This window comes from Cervus elaphus, chromosome 2 (genome assembly GCF_910594005.1).
Source record: "Cervus elaphus chromosome 2, mCerEla1.1, whole genome shotgun sequence".
Lineage (NCBI taxonomy): Eukaryota > Metazoa > Chordata > Mammalia > Artiodactyla > Cervidae > Cervus > Cervus elaphus.
The window spans coordinates 16007492-16025511 of record NC_057816.1 but is presented as its reverse complement, the minus strand read 5'-3'; the positions used below and the strand labels follow the sequence as shown (position 1 = coordinate 16025511).

General features: G+C 45.1%; 1 protein-coding gene across 5 annotated transcripts in view; it reads right to left on the bottom strand.

Annotated features, from left to right (window-relative positions):
- NTM (neurotrimin) overlaps window positions 1-18020 on the bottom strand; it is a 930062-nt gene that overhangs the window by 18034 nt on the left and 894008 nt on the right. For all 5 annotated transcript variants that reach the window (XM_043873148.1, XM_043873142.1, XM_043873154.1 and 2 more), the window contains 2 exons: window positions 6112-6246; window positions 4137-4257 (listed from right to left, as the gene is read on the bottom strand). In XM_043873148.1, the coding sequence (XP_043729083.1) occupies window positions 4137-4257; window positions 6112-6246 (256 nt within the window). The remainder of the gene's footprint in view (window positions 1-4136; window positions 4258-6111; window positions 6247-18020) is intronic.

Genomic DNA, 18020 nt, shown 5'->3' with positions numbered 1-18020 from the left:
GGCTTGTTCTGTTGCTGTCCTGCAGGGGATGCTGTCCATAGGAGGCTCTGCAGCCCACCTGCCGGAGGCTTCTCTGAGTTCCTCAAGCTTATTGATCCCTCTTGCCATTCTGACACCATCCCTGGGCTGGGGAGGAAGTCGTCACATGGGGACCAAGCTGTGAATTAGATTTCAGCTCTGCAGTTGGGAGAGACACTTGCCCAGAAAGCAGGCTCTGCTGACAGCTCTGAAATGTCTTTAGCTAAAAGCAGAGCAGGGAGGCCAGTGGTATTCGGCAGCATTTTGCAGCTTCTGGGGTGATGCTGTGTGTGGTCACACACTACACCGTGCCACAGAGGACAGACGCCTCCGTGCAATGGGAGAATGGAGGTGTCTGAAACTGAGACAGCTGTGCTGAGACAGGTGTGCTGAAATGGAGCAGGACCCTGTGGAGCTCTGGTGCTTAAAGCTTTTCTGTATCCCCAGTTTTCTAGTTTGTAGGAAATAGGTTTCATTCAGCCTCCTAGACCTTCCCTGAGTTGCAAAGGGCAGGTTCAAACATTTGCTAATTAGGGAAGGGAGGGCATGCCAGACGGGAGAAGCAGCCAAGAAGCAATGGAACAGCCTTGGGACAAAGTCTTGGTTCCCCTTCAAGGCCACTGGGGAGGCTGATAAGGGATACAATGCGTGCTAAGTTGCTTCAGTTGTGTCCAACTCCATGACCCCGTGAACTGTAGCCTGCCAGGCTCCTCTGGCCATGGGATTCTCCAGGCAAGAATACTGGAGTGGGTTGCCATGCCCTCCTCTCCCGTTTAAGGGATACATATAATATCTTTGAGTTGTTTAGCAGATGTTGAAACCACCACCATGTGGGAAAAGTTAACTATAAACTGCCTACAAGTACAAAAGGTTAATGATGCTGACCCCTGATTATCTCACCATCAGCCAATCAGAAGAATGTCCACTAGCTGATCCCACCCTCCTCTCTGAACCATTATTATAAAACTCCCCATTATCCCCTCCAGGTCGGGACACAAAGTTTTGAGGGCATGAACCCACTGTGGTCCCCCTTTCCTGCCAAAGCATTAAAGCTATTCTCTTCTTCGTCACCGAAAACTCTGTCTCTGAGATTCAATTCGGTGCCGGGGTACAGAGGCCAGTTCAGTATCACTACCAGGCTTCAGCTTCTTCATGCTTTTCAACAACTCGAGTCCCTACAGACGAGTGGTCCTTATTAAGGACAGGGTTCCCTTTCCTCTCCCTTTAGATCCATGGCACATACGGTGGTGGTGGGCACTGAGTGGCTAGAATGCAGTCAAGAGAGACTGCTACCCTAAATTCTGAGAAAACCGCCTGTCCCCATCACAAGGACTCCTTTGATTGGTCTCAGAAATCCGCTCATCTCCCCAGGCATGTCAGTTAGGTTAGAGCTGGCCTTCCCCCTAGTGGGGGCCATCTTCCCTGGGAGACCTCCCTGGAGGAGTGACCTGCCAGTGGTCCAGGAAGGACAGGCAGCAACAAGACTTCAGAGCAGAGATGCTCTTCAAGAGCCTGGGGCCCGGAGGACAGACACCTCCATTCAATGGGAGAACATGGGGTGGGGGATAAATAAATGAAGAGCAAATAGAAAAACTGAGCGGAATGAACTAAAGGAGAGAAAAGGAGCTGCCTCGAGAAGGGCTCAGACAGAGGACTCAGAGCCACCTGAGTCCACGGCTCCGAAAGCCCCCTGCCCATGGAGATGCTGCCAGTCCGGCTCTGTCGTCCTGGGTGAAGCCCGCAGCCCCGTCCCTGGGGCACAGTGGCCGTGCAGAGCTGACCTCGCCCTCTGTGTGCCCACCATTGGCCACCTCTGCCTGAGGGCTAATCTTTCCTCCACATCTTTTAAGATTTTGTTTCCTCCACATTTAGCTTGCATTTTCATCCCATCAAAGATTAGAAAGACAGGATGTAGCTGATTAACTTCCTTGAAGATCTAACCCATTGAAAGTTCAGGAATTTACCCTGGAGCTCAACAGATTTTTGGCTTTTTGCTATGTTTTCTGATATTGGACTTTCATGCTTCAGTTTTCTTCTTAGTATAAAAGAAAAGATAAAATAGATGGAGAAAGCAAGCAGGATTTTGAAGAAAGAAACCCACATTTATTTTTTGGGAAAATACTATTCCCTTCTGCTTGATTATGAATTCTTGGGCAAAAGGAGAAAAGCCAGTTGTTTCTTCTAATCTCTTTCTGAGTCTGCTTTTACTCATTCTTTCTCAGTGCACACATCTATAAAATGGGCTAGATGAATACAGTGCACCCAAGTTGCTGCCAGAATTGGTGCTTCAGAACAAAAAAGTAGTGCTTCTCACTTGGAAGGATTATAACGAGCCTCTGACTAAGTGACTTGGTTGTAAACAAAGTTCAGAGGATAATGCAGAGACTAGAGGGGCTCTTGGTGCTGACTGGCCTTTTTTAAAAAAATTAATTTAAAAAATTCTTGGCTGCCCTGTGTGGCATGTGGGATCTTAATTCCCAGACTAGGGGTCAACTCTGCATGCCCTGCAAGGGAAGCAGAGTCCTAACCACTGGACCACCAGGGAAATCCCTAACTTTGTATTTTATTGAAGAATAGTTGATTTACAGTGTCATGTTAACTTCAAGTGTACTGCAAAGTGAGTTAGTTATACATTCATATATATACACACACACATATATATTCTTTTGCAGATTCTCTCCCCTTATAGGTTATTCAAATGTTGAATATAGTCCCCTGTACTATTATACAGCAGGTCCTCCCCTTGTTGATTATCTCTTTTATATATATATATATATATATATATATATATATATATAACAGTAGTGTGCATCTGTGAATCCTAAACTCCTAATGTATCTCTCTACCTCCCTGCCCGCTGTGGTAAGCACGTTTGATTTCTATGTCTATGAGTTTGTTTCTATCTTGTAAATAAGTTCATTTGCCATATTTTAGATTCCATATATAAGTGATGGTATATGGTATTTGTCTTTTTGTTTCACCTCACTCACTATGATAATCTCCAGGTCCATCCAAGTTGCTGTAAACGGCATTATTTCATTCTGTTTTATGACTGAGTAATATTCCATTGTATATACGCACCGTATCTTCTTTATCCATTCATCTGTCAGCGGGCACACAGGTTGCTTCCACATCTTGGCTATTGCACCAAGCATTGCCTTGAACACTGGCCTCTTAAGTAAAGGACTTCAGGCGCTGGGGATGTTGACTCCTGTGGGCAGCAGCTGGGTTGCTCTCAATCTGCGTCTTGGCCTGGAGCTGCTCACCCTCTCTCCTTCTCAAAGTTGCCCTTTTTTTTTGCTTTTTCCTCAGCTTCTCAGGCTCTCCGACTCCTTCCCCCAGCTACACCCCACATACACCTCAGGACTCTGCATTGCCCCCTCCCTGTTCTCACCAAGTTGTGTTCTGACCATGGACAGCTCTTGCCCATCAATTGCTGTTCATCCACCTTAAAATAGCTCTTTGATGGCAGTAATTGCCTGGCTCTCGGAGCTGCTGAACCCTTTGCTAACGCGCCATGTGATAACTCCTCGCGGTGACAAACTTCAGTGAATCAGGGCAAACATCCGGATGGCAGCTGCGACAATAGGAGGGGATGGGGAGGCCCTTGTCTTTTCTCCCGCCGTGAGAGTACAGGCTCTGCTCACAGCGAGGCCAAGTCGGGTCACGGACACGTTCCTGCACCACTGAGTGTGTCTGGAATGGAACCAGAGTCCTCGGCCACAGCTAACTCAGCGCCGGGAGCACTCCTGACGCCTTCATGCAAGCCTGAGAATGCGTTAAAAATAGCTGTGGGCAGAACACATTATTTCCCAGGCCTATAAAAAATTTACAGGCTTTCCAGGGCTCCTGGTGGTCTTTCCTTTGACAGTCCATTTTCCTAAAGAAATAGTTTTTCTTAGGCTCGTTGACTGGCGAGTGATAGTTCTGCATGGCGGCATTACAAACACAGCTGAAGTTCATTCACATCAAGAAGAGACTGGTCTGGGTACTGTTTCTCCTTCACAGGCAGGAGGCATTCAAGAGAGGACTTTGCAGGAATCCATTTGCGTCCGTGTGGAACCAGGGACCTGGAAGAGCTTCCTTCTTGGGGGAGGGAGAGGGGGAGGGAGTCTTACCTTTTGTCATCCTTGTACCACTGGAATTCTGCCGAGGGAACCGCGGAGGCTTCGCACTGCAGGGTCCCCTTCTGTCCCACAGGCACGCCGGTCCCCTTAGCTTCTGAAATGTATGGAGGATCTACAAAGAGAGGACATTCGACAGCATCTCAAATGCCTCCCTCGATCTGTTTTCCACGCCCCACTCTAACTCTGGTCTCCACGAAGTGCTGGAGAATGAAGCCATCCTATATCACCAAGGAAAGGCTTGCATGCACTGTCTCTGCTCCCCTCTGGACACCAGTGGAATGAGCAGGCATTTAGGCCTATTTCCTGTTTAAACTTTTCCACTTTCATACGATATAGCCAACCCCATCCACCATGTGCCCCATGGCTTGACAGTACCTTTAATCTAGCCCTATAGGTTTTCTGCACACCAGGTTTTTGCCAGAGTATATAAGCTTGAACTATTCAATTCCCATCAAAAACTCAGTTGCAAGAAATAATAGTCACAGAGAATTGCCTGGGGGATATACAGATCCGTCATTCTTGGAGGTATTCTACCCTGGACGCTTGAATCCAGCTAGAATAACTTTACCTAAGTATTCAGCCTGCTTTCATTCCAAGTCTTTGCCAAACCACCCTTGTCAATGCCGACAGTTGCACTGAAATGCATCATGAAAAAGAGCCACAGCCAACCACTGCATGACCGTTGCAAGTGATGCTTGTTATGCTCTATTTATAGGGACCTTAAAGTGAAATTATTTTTCAAGTCTCAGCACCAGAAAAAAGCAGTGCTTCTCCGAAGCAACAAATTCACTTTTATCTTATGGACATAAACCTCAAACCAAATGATGTTTCCTATCTTTGCTTTAGCACTTCGAAGCCAAATCCTGGACCCGCATCTGACCACCTCAGGCTATAAACTTCATGTGCTGATTTACCAATAGATTTCTCTTATTTCTCTACATAGGTTTTTCCCTTCTCTTACATCTCCTTACTCTTTAGGTTAATCTTTATTAACTGTAAATTATGTCACTTTAAAAGGAAATTGTGGTAGGGTACAAAAATGGCATGATTGCTTCACCTGTTTCCTTGATTCGTCAAGTGCTTTGTGTTAATTAGGCTCAAACTGTAACAGAAACCAACATATTAAAGTGAAGGAGTAAATATCACACCAAGGTATTCTTCCCCTATGTCCAACCCCACCCAAGTTTGGAAGGAGAAACTCTTCTTGTCTGCTGGTTTAACTCTTGGGTTCTATTCTGTCCTAAGAGCATCTGAAATTAGCACATGTGGGAAAACTTTCCGAATGTCCTAGAGACCCGAGTCAGGGTACCTAATGAGGAACCTAGAGAGAATGCATGAGGGAGCGGGGACATTGAGCAGCATCGATGTCAGAGAGAATTTGGATGGTGAAGGAAGAGGAGGGGTCCAGAGAAGTGGCCTCCAGCTTTTGGGGTTCAGTACCTCTATTAGCAAAAATCAGGTATGAGATATACCCTCTCACATCAGATATGTGTATGTTTACCTATTTATAATTCAATTGTGAATGTATACCATGTCCATCAACATAATTAGAAGAGGATGAGATAACATAAGTATATATAAACATAAATTATAACACTTCTTCCATACACATGCTTTTCATTTTTGCTCCCTATTAAGGAGATGACTGTCCAGAGAATGAGAAGCTTGGTGACATTATGAGTAAAAATTGGGATTCAAAGACAAGCTTGTATAAATTATGCACTGGATGCGATGTAATGATCTTTTAGGACTCTAAGTCAAGTTTTGGATTATATAAAATTATTTTCAGCTCCCATTTATTTTCTTTAAGAGCTTAGAATCGTTGCTCTTGAAAGCAGAAAATGGCCAGCGAGGCTGCACCATTTCCCGCCCCGTGTCAGGGCTGGCAGTGTGGTCCAGCTCTCTCTGTGGCCAGGAAGGCAGCGCCTCCCGAAGGTGCTGGGTGGGGGCGCCTGAGACCACTTACAGTTCACGGTGACCTTGACTCTCCGCACCACTGGGGCCGCCACGTCGTTGGAGGCGCTGCACTCGTAGTCCCCCGACTGCTCCCGGGTGATGCCCTGGATTTCCAAATATTCGTCTTCACTCACAAAGCCCACAGCTGCAGGAGAAGGGGTGAGGAAATAGGAAGAAAAACAACAAAGGCACAGACTCAGCAAACCAAGTGTGCAGTGGTTATGTCTGCAGAGCATCGTGCTTATGCTCAGTCCAGATTCTCAGGATGGACTCCAGCTCTCCCGCCTGCCTCCCTTCTACCTCTTATATCACTAGCTTGTCCTCGGTTCCCCAGTGGACCAGGTACAATGTTTGTGTTCCTACCTGGACCAAGCACAGAGTCTGGAGAATTACTGGTCCTCAATAAGTGGTGAATAATGTCAATGTTCACCCTCCCCGAATCTCACCAAGCAGTCAGGCTCTGGGTCTGAGATAGGCACCCCCATCCCACCCCTCTAGGTCATCACAGAGCACACCGGGATGTCTGGAGGAACAAATGATAAACCGATTACAAGAAAGTGCTTTGAAGCCCACTTTGAAAGCACTACACACTTGTGGCTTTTCAAACCCTCTTTGAAAGCACTATACAGTTACCCTATGATTTGCCTGGAGGTCCAGACTCAGAGGATCAGGGCTCTGTTAACACAGTGTGGGAGGCCCATTCTGAGGGGAAGGGAAGTGGCACAGTCCTTCCCCCAGGGCATAAAACCTCTCCATAATGCTGCCTGTATCTGTGATGCAGAAAATAAATATGACAATTAAAAGAAACTGATGTCATACAAAGAATTATGTGTGTGGTATGTAAATAAGGAGAAGAGGGCATCAGAGGATGAGATGGCTGGATGGCATCACCGATGCAATTGACATGAACTTGGGCAAACTCCGGGAGTTGGTGATGGACGGGGAGGCCTGGCGCGCTGCAGTCCATGGGGTCGCAAAAAGTCAGACACGACTGGGCGCCTGAACAACAATAACGACATGTAAACAGTGCTTATATTTGTTCTGTGACATTGCTAAGATCACCATTTTTATAACGGTAATAGCAGGGGTGATGACAATGACACAGAAGACAATAGCTCTCGCACACAGAAGGACCACTGCCTGCCCAGAGTGGCCGGCAATCCTGGGTCTTGATAAGTCTGTCATCATCCAGACCTAGTCCAACCTGAGCATCCCCCGGCTGTCTTTCTGCCTATGGAAGCTGTAGTATACACGGACAGGAGCTCCCCTGCCTGTACTACCTGCAGATAGCATCTGTCACAGCAGGCAAGCAAGAGTTAATCAATTCACAGGAAGAGCCAAGAACATGCTGAAAGTAGCAAGCAGGGCCCCAAAGTCCAGAATCTGAGAAGACAGTCAACATTAGCCCATAGAGACACATGGTCCCCACCAGCAAGCACAGTGGCCTTAATTGTCTCACTGCTCCCTAAGCATCTTTAGGGGAAAGAGCACTAACCTTGAACTGATGAAGGGTGGAGGAAAAGAGGAGGAGAGGCTTAAATGAAGAGCTTGTGCTTCCTTTTACATTGTCGTTGTTTATTTGTACCCACCGTGAGCCTACATTAGTCAGATCTTCCCCGCTAGATGCTGTAATTACTGTGCAGAGCATCGCGGACACTAGTGTCACACTTAATATTCCCATTAATTTTAAATGGTGGTCCTTGGTACATATGTGTGGCAATTGGTGTCATATTTTAATTAGGCTTGCCCTACACCATCTGAAATTAATAATAGCTCGAATTACCAGTGTAATTTATAAATTAACAGTGCCGTAGCATTAGGAAATAAATTAGCTCTGGACAGCTGTTTCTGGACTGAGCTCCAGCGTCAGGACAGTGGCTGGTAGGACCTCAGATCTCCTGGGAGGCTGTGATGACACCATCAAAGCAAGGAAACCAAACGGCGCAGGGTTCCCAGGTCCCTTGTTCTGTCCAACCACAGAGCACGCATCTGGTTTAATGCTACCAATCAAACAGGTTCTTGTGTGACCACAGTAAGACTTACAGGAACCAAACTCCAATGAACTTGTTATAGGAACATCCAAACGGAGAAGTTGAGGCAGAGAGGGGGATATTGCCATAGGGTGAAATGCAAGGATGTAAATAATAGGACAATCATAGTAAAAAAAAAAAAATTCTCATGTTTTTTGTGAGAACATTGCGCTACTGTATGTGAAATTTACAATGTTAATATCAGGCAATTTTATGTAGGGAAGGAAGTTTGATAGTTTAAGATTTGGGCAAAGTGTGCATTTCCTACTGATCTACATCTGTACTGCTAGAGGAAGAGAATTACACTAATGTCATCCTTCAAAAACCAAGGAAGCTTAATTTTACTAACCTGTGTTCTCCAGAACAAATGTAGAATTAGAGAAAAAGTACAGTCACTGAATTTGTTACAATATTGTTTCCCTTGCATGTTTTGGTTTTTTGGCCTCGAGGCACGCGGGATCTTAACTCCCTGACCAGTGACTGAGCCCACACCCCATGCATTGGACGACTCTGCACTGGAAGGCAAAGTCTTAACCACTGGATTGCCAGCGAAGTCCCTACAGTTCAGTTTAGTTCAGTTGCTCAGTTGTGTCCGACTCTTTGCGACCCCAAGTACTGCAGCACGCCAGGCTTCCCTGTCCATTACCAACTCCTGAAGCTTGCTCAAACTCATGTCCATCGAGTCAGTGATGCCATCCAACCATCTCATCTTCTGTTGTTCCCCTTCTCTTCCTGCCTTCAATCTTTCCCAGCATCAGGGTTTTTTCCAATGAGTCACTTCTTCGCATCAGGTGGCCAAAGTATTGGAGTTTTGTCTTCAGCATCAATCCTTCCAATGAATATGCAGGACTGATTTCCTTTAGGATGGACTGGTTGGATCTCCTCACAGTCCAAGGGACTCTCAAGAGTCTTCTCCAACACCACAGTTTGAAAGCATCAATCCTTTGGTGCTCAGCTTTCTTTATAGTCCAACTCTCACATCCACACATGACTACTGGAATAAATATAGCCTTGACTAGACAGACCTTTCCTGGCAAAGTAATATCTCTGCTTTTTAATATGCTGTCCAGGTTAGCCATAGCTTTTCTTTCAAGGAGCAAGTGTCCTTTAATTTCATGGCTGAAGTCACCATTTGCAGTGATTTTAGAGCCTAAGAAAATAAAATCTGTCACTATTTCCATTGTTTCCCCATCTATTTGCCATGAAGTGACAGGACTGGATGCCATGATATTATTTTTTTTAATGTTGTGTTTTAAACCAGTTTTTCACTCTCCTCTTTCACTTTCATCAAGAGTCTCTTCAATTCCTCTTCAATTTCTGCCATAAGGGTGGTGTCATCTGTGTATCTGAAGTTATTGATATTTCTCCCAGCAATCTTGATTCCAGATTGTGCTTCATCCAACTCGGCATTTTGCATGATGCACTCTGCATGTAAGTTAAATAAATAGGGTGACAATAAACAGCCTTGATGTACTCCTTACCCAATTTGGAACCAGTCTGTTGTTCTATGTCCAGTTCTAACTGTTGCTTCTTGACCTACATACAGATTTCTCAGGAGGCAGGTCAGGTGGTCTGGTATTCCCATCTCTTGAAGAATTGTCCACAGTTTGTTGTGATCTACACAGTCAAAGGCTTTGGCGTAATCAATAAAGCAGAAGTCCCTACACTTCCTGATTAAATTGGGTAAGGCATATGAAAATTAATATGTATAGATTAAAATGCTTTATACATTTTACCTTTCATTGTCATATTTTTCATCTTTCTCCCCAAATACTTTTTCTCAGTTAGAAGCAAAAATATCAAAACCAGAGAGAAAGCTAGTATATATACATATATGGGTTTCCGAGGTGGCTCAGTGGTAAAGAACCTATCTGCCGATGAAGAGGACACAGATTCGATCCCTGGTCCAGGAAGATCCCCTGGAGAAGGAAATGGCAAACCCACTCTGGTATTTTTACCTGGAAATCCAATGGACAGAGGAGCCTGACAGGCTACAGTCCATGGGGTAGAAAAGACTCAGAGACGACTTAGTGACTAAACATATATACATATACATACAAAACAAATAAAACTCTGAATCACCAGAAATGAGGTAACTATCAGTACTACTTAAACAAGCAAACAGAAAAGAAAAAAAAAAAAACACTTAACTGAAATCTGGATTTATAGAGTTAATGATTCAAGGAAAGTTTTCTTTTAGTAGCATCTGTGCTCTGGCTATGAAATGATCAGTGCTTTGTTGCTCGAATGGATAACTTATAAAAATATTGGAAGAAAGACAAAAAGAAAACAGACCCACAGAGGCAGGACAGAGGCTGAGGTCAGTAGAACTGTATAGAATCATTGTTTGAATAGAGAAGTTTAGTTGCCAGTCATACCTACGAAATCAGAATCTCCTGGGATGAGGAGTCTTAAAAATTCTCATGTATACTCAACGTTGGGAATTAGGGATTTAGGTCAATCCTGTATTTTGTTATGTGGGAAACTGAAGCTTAAAGGAGTCCAGGATCACATGTGTGGACAGAGGCAGCACACTAGGTCACAGGATGCCCCCACACCTATTCATCCCGCAGCGATGAGTGTTTTCTAAGGGTGGGTTTATGTCTTGTTCACTGGTTTCATTTCCCATGTAATTGAAGTTCTTTAACAGCAGGGGCCATGTCTTGGGCATTTCTGGCTTTCAAGGCACTCAGGATGTAGTTTACATAATTGGAAGTTTGTCAACCTCTTTTTTCTTTTTATTTATTGCTTCTGTTATTAATTTTATTTTAATTGGAGAATAATTGTTTTATAATGTTGCGTTGGTTTCCACTGTACACAACGTGAATCAGCTATGCTGTGCTGTGCCTCATTGCGCAGTCCTGTCCGACTCTTTGTGACCCCACGGACTGTAGCCCACCAGGCTCCTCTGTCCATGGGGATTCTCCAGGCAAGAATACTAGAGCGGGTTGCCATACGCTCCTTCAGGGGACCTTCCCAACCCAGGGATCGAACCTGGGTCTCCCACATCACAGGTGGTGGATTCTTTACCATCTGAGCCACCAGTGAAGCCCAAGAATACTGGAATGGATAGCCTGTCCCTTCACCAGGGGACCTTCCTGACCCAGGAGTCAGCTTTAAGTATACATATATCCCCTCCCTCTGGAGCCTCCCTCCCACCCTTCTCCTACCCCACCCCTCGAGGTCATCACAGAGCCGCGTGCTCAGTTCCCTGATCTGTACGGCAGCCTTCCACTAGCTATTTATTTTACACATGGCAGTGTGTATGTGTCAACACTACTTTCCCAGCTCATCCCATCCTCCCCTCCCCCCACTGTCTATAAGTCTGTCCTCAACATTCGCGTTTCTATTTCTGTCCTAAAAGTAGGTTCATCCGTACCATTTTTCTAGTTTCCATCTATATGCATTAATATACATACCTGCTTTTTTCTTTCTGACTGACTTCACTCTGTATAGCAGGATCTGGGTCCATCCACATCTCTACAAATGACTCAAATTTGCTCCTTTTCTATGGCTGAACAATATTCCAATGTATATATGGATCATATCGTCCTTATCCATTCACTCTGTTCCCAAACAGCACCACCTTTGGTAATTATTCCTGGCAAAATATTTGTATTTCCCGACTTTAAAAAATATCATCACCACTAGTGTTCTAACAATAGTCTTTCTTTAAATATGTGATTTTAAAAGTTTTATCGAGTGTTTAGTATAATTTATATTTAATCTTGGGGCTGATTATTTCCTTGGGGGATGCATCCTTAATTTAAAAATGGAGATCAATGAGGAAATGTGATTTATCTAACAGAATTTGTTTTGCAACCAACTTTTCAGGAACAGAACTATTTCATTAAGCAGACTCTGACAATCTAAGCAGGGGAAGGAAGCAAATTGGAAACATGATAATTTCATTTCCTGAAGCTCCAGAGAAGCTTCATACTCTTCGGAGGACTTAAGCTCAGAAGTTTATAAGCCATGGAAGGATGAAAACTGCCCTGTGTAAGTAACACTCCTTTGGAAAAGAAACCCCAAGTTTCTGAGTTCATAGATTGGGCTTTGAAATCTGTATAACTGAAAATAATAATAGCCACGGTTATCATTTTTATCTCACCCGAGAAACACTTGTCAAGGAGAACAGCTGTAGCTATTGGAGAGGAGAAGGCACAGCTGTCTCCTTGCTTAATATTTTTATGGCATAAACATGAGTTGAAATAAAAAAATCACTGGACCTCAGAAACTAAGAGAAAAAAAGAGCACAAAATTCTAGAATTCCAAATTTGGAATCGCTTAAAAAATTATTTCAAATTCTGTGACTAGTCTAGTCTTAGACTTGTCTAGTCCTAGATTCATCTTCTAGGTTTGTCTGAAAGTGAAAGTCACTCAGTCGTGTCTGACTGTTTGCAACCCCATGGACTACACAGTACCTGGAATTCTCCAGGCCAGAATACTGGAGTAGGTAGCGGTTCCCTTCTCAAGGGGATCTTCCCAACCCAGGGATTGATCCCAGGTCTCCTGCAGGCAGATTCTTCACCAGCTGAGCCACCAGGGAAAACCCACCAGGGAAGATTCGTCTAGTCCTAAACTAGTCCTCTAGACTCTGGTTCCCTCCTCCCTTTTGATTTGCATCAGGAAGTTCCTGTTCAATGCAGACTGGGCTTTGGGGAGAGCTGGGGACAGGTAAGACGGTGTCCCTCCAGGGTGTCTTGATTTTGAGCTGAGCAGTGCTGGAAGAATTGTGCATTGATGGAGGAAGCCATGGTTTTGCTCAGGTGCTGGGAGGTCTGGTCCACAAACACATGGTGATAGAAGCATGGTTAGTATCCTCAACAGCAGCCCTCGAAAGCCAGAGGACTCGTTTGAGGTTTGAGGGAGGAAGTGGTGAGGGTGGAACTAGAGAAGATGTGTTCAGGGAAGACATTAGAGGCGGGTGAGGGTGTTGTGAGATCCAGAGTCAGCAGCTGCCGATGGAGCAAGGAAGCCCTCCTCATCCCCTTCCACCACTCCTGCCGAGAACTCAGAGCAGCCTCGGGCTCCCAGGCCTCAGCCAAAAACCCTTATAGCAGACCCTCACTCTACCTCAGCCTGAAGAGGCAGTGGTGGGGGGCTGCATGGAGGGGGCCTCCGAGAACTAACAAGAGGTAAAGCTGGGGTTTCTCGGCATGGAGATGGGCCCTCAGGGCGATCTTAACCTGGTGCTGGGGGAATCCTGGGGCTGTGGGATCAGGCTGGGGGCTCGTGGGCTCCAGACAAAAGCCACATCTGCTGTGACAGGGTGAGATGACCAGTGTCAAAAGTCATTTCTAAATATTAATACAATATTTGTTACTGCTGAACAATTGACACAGGAGAGCTTCCGAAGAACTGGTATTCAGCTGGAGCAAAATGGTTGAAGTGTTGATCTCAGCTCTTAGCCCCACTGGCCTTCAGCCACACTGTGGGCAGGGGTGAGTTCCCATGTCTGCACATTGGCCCCCGCAGTCATCCTAGCTGATGACTCACTCTGCATTCTTCTGATTCCTCTTCTTTAAAATGGGAAAATGACACCAATGTACAGGGTGGTTGTGAGTATTCGATAAGTATAGTAAAGTACTCAGCATATGGTAACCTCTGAACAACCGGCAGCTCTCATGATTACCCTTACTGACCCACAACTTATATGAGCATACTATAGTACTCCAGATCCTTGATACAGGAGCATCTCAATGTGAAAATGAAAGAATAATCAGATCTCTGCTTTTCCAGGGGGACTGAATCATAATAACTTTACAAACGATTTACCACAGATCCTGGGACTAGAAAGTTCTACTCTGTTCTCTTAAATTAGGAGATTTTGATTTAGAAAATCAAAGTCTTGATTGATTGATTTACAAGGGTTACAATTCCTGGGGATCCTTTCTTCTAAGAAGGCAGGTGCAGCTGTATAGCCCATGTGAGACCAACTGGGGGCTTGAGAAGTATCTCTAATTTCACAGCTAAGAATACAAGAACATACATATATACACGTAGATGCATGCTAAGTCACTTCAGGTGTGTCTTACTCTTTTCCACCCTATGGACTGTAGCCTGCCAGGCTCCTCTGTCCATGGGATTCTCCAGGCAAGAATACTGGGGTAGGTTGCCATTTCCTTCTCCAGGGCATTTTCCCAACCTAGGGAACAAATCCCCATCCCTTACATCTCTTGTACTGGCAATTACCATGTTGGAGATTACTAACATAGCCACATGGGAAGCGCCCCCACCCCACCAACATATGTGTGTGTGTGTATATATATATATATATATTCATACATACATACACACACATATGCACACATTAGAGGCTTCCCAGGTGGCTCAGTGGTAAAGAACCTGCCTGCTAATACAGGAGACCCAGGAGACATGGGTTCAATCTTCCTGGGTTGGAAAGATCCCCTGGAGGAGGAAATGGCAACCCACTTCAGTACTCTTGCCTGGAAAATCCCATGGACAGAGGCACCTGGCGGGGCTCAGTCCTTGGGGTCACAAAGAGTCAGACATGACTGAGCATGCACATGTGCGCACACACACACACACACACACACACACACATATACACACGTATGTATTTTTCTTGACCTTTCCTTTGGATGCAGATAGCTTGGCTGGTAGAAAGGAGAGTCTAACAATCTCTCTAAGAATGCGTGAATGTCAAAGATCTCTTCAGGGAAAAGTTCTGAATTTTTCCTGCTCTTGCGCTGAGGTACAGCTTCAAACACAGAACGTTAGGCATCAAACGTTATGCATCAAACACAAAACGTTATGCATCAAACACAGGGGCCAGTGCTGGGGAGTGGGGTGGGATGAGTTTTCCAGAGTCTCTGGTTCCCATTACAGGAGAGGAACCCTCCCTAAACACACCCGCATTGGTTGCTGGGGAGAAGGAGCTGCAGTCCCCGCCCATGCCTGCCTGCCAGGCTAGAGTCGTCACTACTGCCGGTGGACTTCTCTTAGACCTGGAAACATCTCATTTCCCACAGCATCCCCACTCAGATGACAGAGTCCCCCAAACCTTCAAATTAACCTCTTAAACTGATTCCATCATAAAGCAGTAATCAGAAATCCAATTAAATTTACATAAACTGATTCAACTGTAAATTGCATAACTATCTCTCAACCTATTGATCTACTTATCTATGTACCATCCATCTAACTACATATCTATCATCTATATATCTATCAATCTATCTGCATACCTACCTATCTAGAGATAAAGGTAACAGCAAAACATATATTAAGAACTCATGTGACAGCTGAAACCAAATGTATGGTTGTGAAAACATATGAATATGCATACATGAAATATATTTTATGGATATATAAAAAGAAAAGGGAATTCCCTTAATTTTTAAAGTGGGACACTTTCTGGGAATCATCTTTACATTTGTATTGAGAAGGAGCTGCAAACAAAACACAATTATATGAAAGTGACCCCTTCACACTCCACCGCACCAGGTCCCATATATCTCTGAGACCCATCCCTTCCTTTAACAACAAGCTGTTTTTGCAGACCCAGCTCCAGCAACTGGTTGGGCTCTTGGAGTTGTGTGCCCCTCTGCTGCCTGCCTTTTCACGAGGAACCCCAGCTCAGGTTTGCATGCAGACTGTCTATTACGAGGGATGGTTTCAAAGTTAGAAAATGCACAGCTGGAGGTTTAGAGTTTGCAGCTTGATGTCTGGAACCTGGATGTTTGCAATGGTGCAGCTGATGGCTGCTAAAAAAATAAAAAATTAAAAAAATAAGTGAAGGAATCAGCTTTTGATTTGTAAACTCAGCCAATTTGATCTGAAAGACATTGATAGAGGATAAATATAGAACTCCGCAGTGTCATATTACCTCGAACATCGGCTGTTTGCTTTCTCTTTTTCTAAATCCCTAGAGATATAAGCCAGGAATGAGGGCTGTGGGATTTGAAGTTGCTTTGAAAATCCTTGTCCAGATTAATTTACTGGATTTTTTTTTTAAAGATTCTTAATGGGTTAAGGTTCCAGGTTCTATTATGCACACAAATGATCAGAAGTCCACTTGCAGGGGGTCACTGCAGCCACCTCATCCTGAGTTGCCTTGGGAAAGCAGGGCTGTCTGTGCTTTAGCCATGAAGACGATTTCTGGATTAAGAGCAGGATTTTTTATCTGAAAACTAGAACTCCAACCCTAGGGGTTTCTGAAGCTATGGAAATGACATCATGCATGTATGCCTCTGTGTGTGTGTGTGTGTGTGTGTGTGTGTGTGTGTGTGTTTTAACAAAAGATTCTATTTCTTTCTGAAAAGAGGTCTAAAAGGAGCACAGAACCCAGAAAGATTCGTACTGACCCCTCTATGGTCCTATGGTTCATCTAACAGTGACTGCACGGAACCAAGTCTTTATCAACCTCCAGTCTTACAAAGAAAAATGAAAAAACTTCTTAAAATATAACTGATGATCGGAAGAAGGAATAACTCTAGGAGTAAAGCACAGCCTTGTGTATATGTTAAATATTTTGTAGAGGATGGAAAGTGAAGTAACTTATAAATCATCCTTTTGAAGAACAGGCATGCAGATCTGAGCAGTGCTTTGTTCACTAAACAAGAGGAGTTCTCCTTCCACCCAGACTTAGGAGGAAAGAAGTGTAGTGGGCAGGGTTCTGTTCCTTCCCCGAGACCCACGACCACTGGAGGCCAATGAGAGGCCTGCTGGACACGGAGGGAGCACTGGTGATGTACCAAGCAAACAGGCTGTGAAAACATCCTGCCTGGGGGAAGGGAGAGAGAAGAAAGCCAGGGGTGGGATCAAATTTATAGTTAAAATAATCCAGTGAATAAATTCAAATCAGATCCTGAGAGGAAGCTGCAAGTGTCATCAATGTTGGAGCTGGAAATGCCAGCCTGCACTTCCGGTTGGCCCGGAGAGGAGATAGGGACACAGGCTACCCACAAGGGTAAGAGAAAGCCTGAGGATGTAGCATTATTTGGGTCCAGTGAGAAAGGGAGGCATGGTGAAAATCTTTGTTTACACTAGATTTGATTATAGGCTTTGAACATATTTAGGGCTTCCCTGGGGACTCAGAGGTTAAAGCGTCTGCCTCCAATGCGGGAAACCTGGGTTTGATCCCTGGGTCAGGAAGATCCCCTGGAGAAGGAAATGGCAACCCACTCCAGTATTCTTGCCTGGAGAATCCCATGGACGGAGGAGCTTGGTAGGTTACAGTCCACAGGGTCGCAAAGAGTTGGACACGACTAAGCGACTTCACTTTCACTTTGTAGCTCAGCTGGAAAGAATCCGCCTGCAATGCAGGAGACCCCAATTCAATTCCTGGGTGGGGAAGATCCACTGGAGAAGGGGTAGGCTACCCACTCCAGTATTCTCGGGCTTCCCTGGTGCCTCAGCTGGTAAAGAATCCGCCTGTAATGCAGGAAACCCCAATTCAATTCCTGGGTTGGGAAGATCCACTGGAGAAGGGGTAGGCTACCCACTCCAGTATTCTTGGGCTTCCCTGGTGCCTCAGCTGGTAAAGAAGCTGCCTGCAATGCGGAAGACCTGGGTTTGATCCCTGGGTTGGGAAGATCCCCCTGGAAAAGGGATCGGCTACCCACTCCAGTATTCTGGCCTGAAGAATTCCACAGACTATGTGGCCCGTGGGGTCGCAAAGAGTTGGACACGACTGAGAGAATTTCACTATCACTTTTGAATATATTTAACATAACATAATCATCTTTGCAAGTAGTTCTCAAAATCTACCCACCACCAAATCTACCTGCTACTGAATCACTGGCTGAGATGCGTGCACAACCCTGCCTGGCTGTCTGGGACCGCCTCCCTCCTCGGCTGCGAGTGGAACTCCACACACAGGTGGGCCTTCAGTCCCGTCACATAGAAGTGAAGAGAGGTGGAG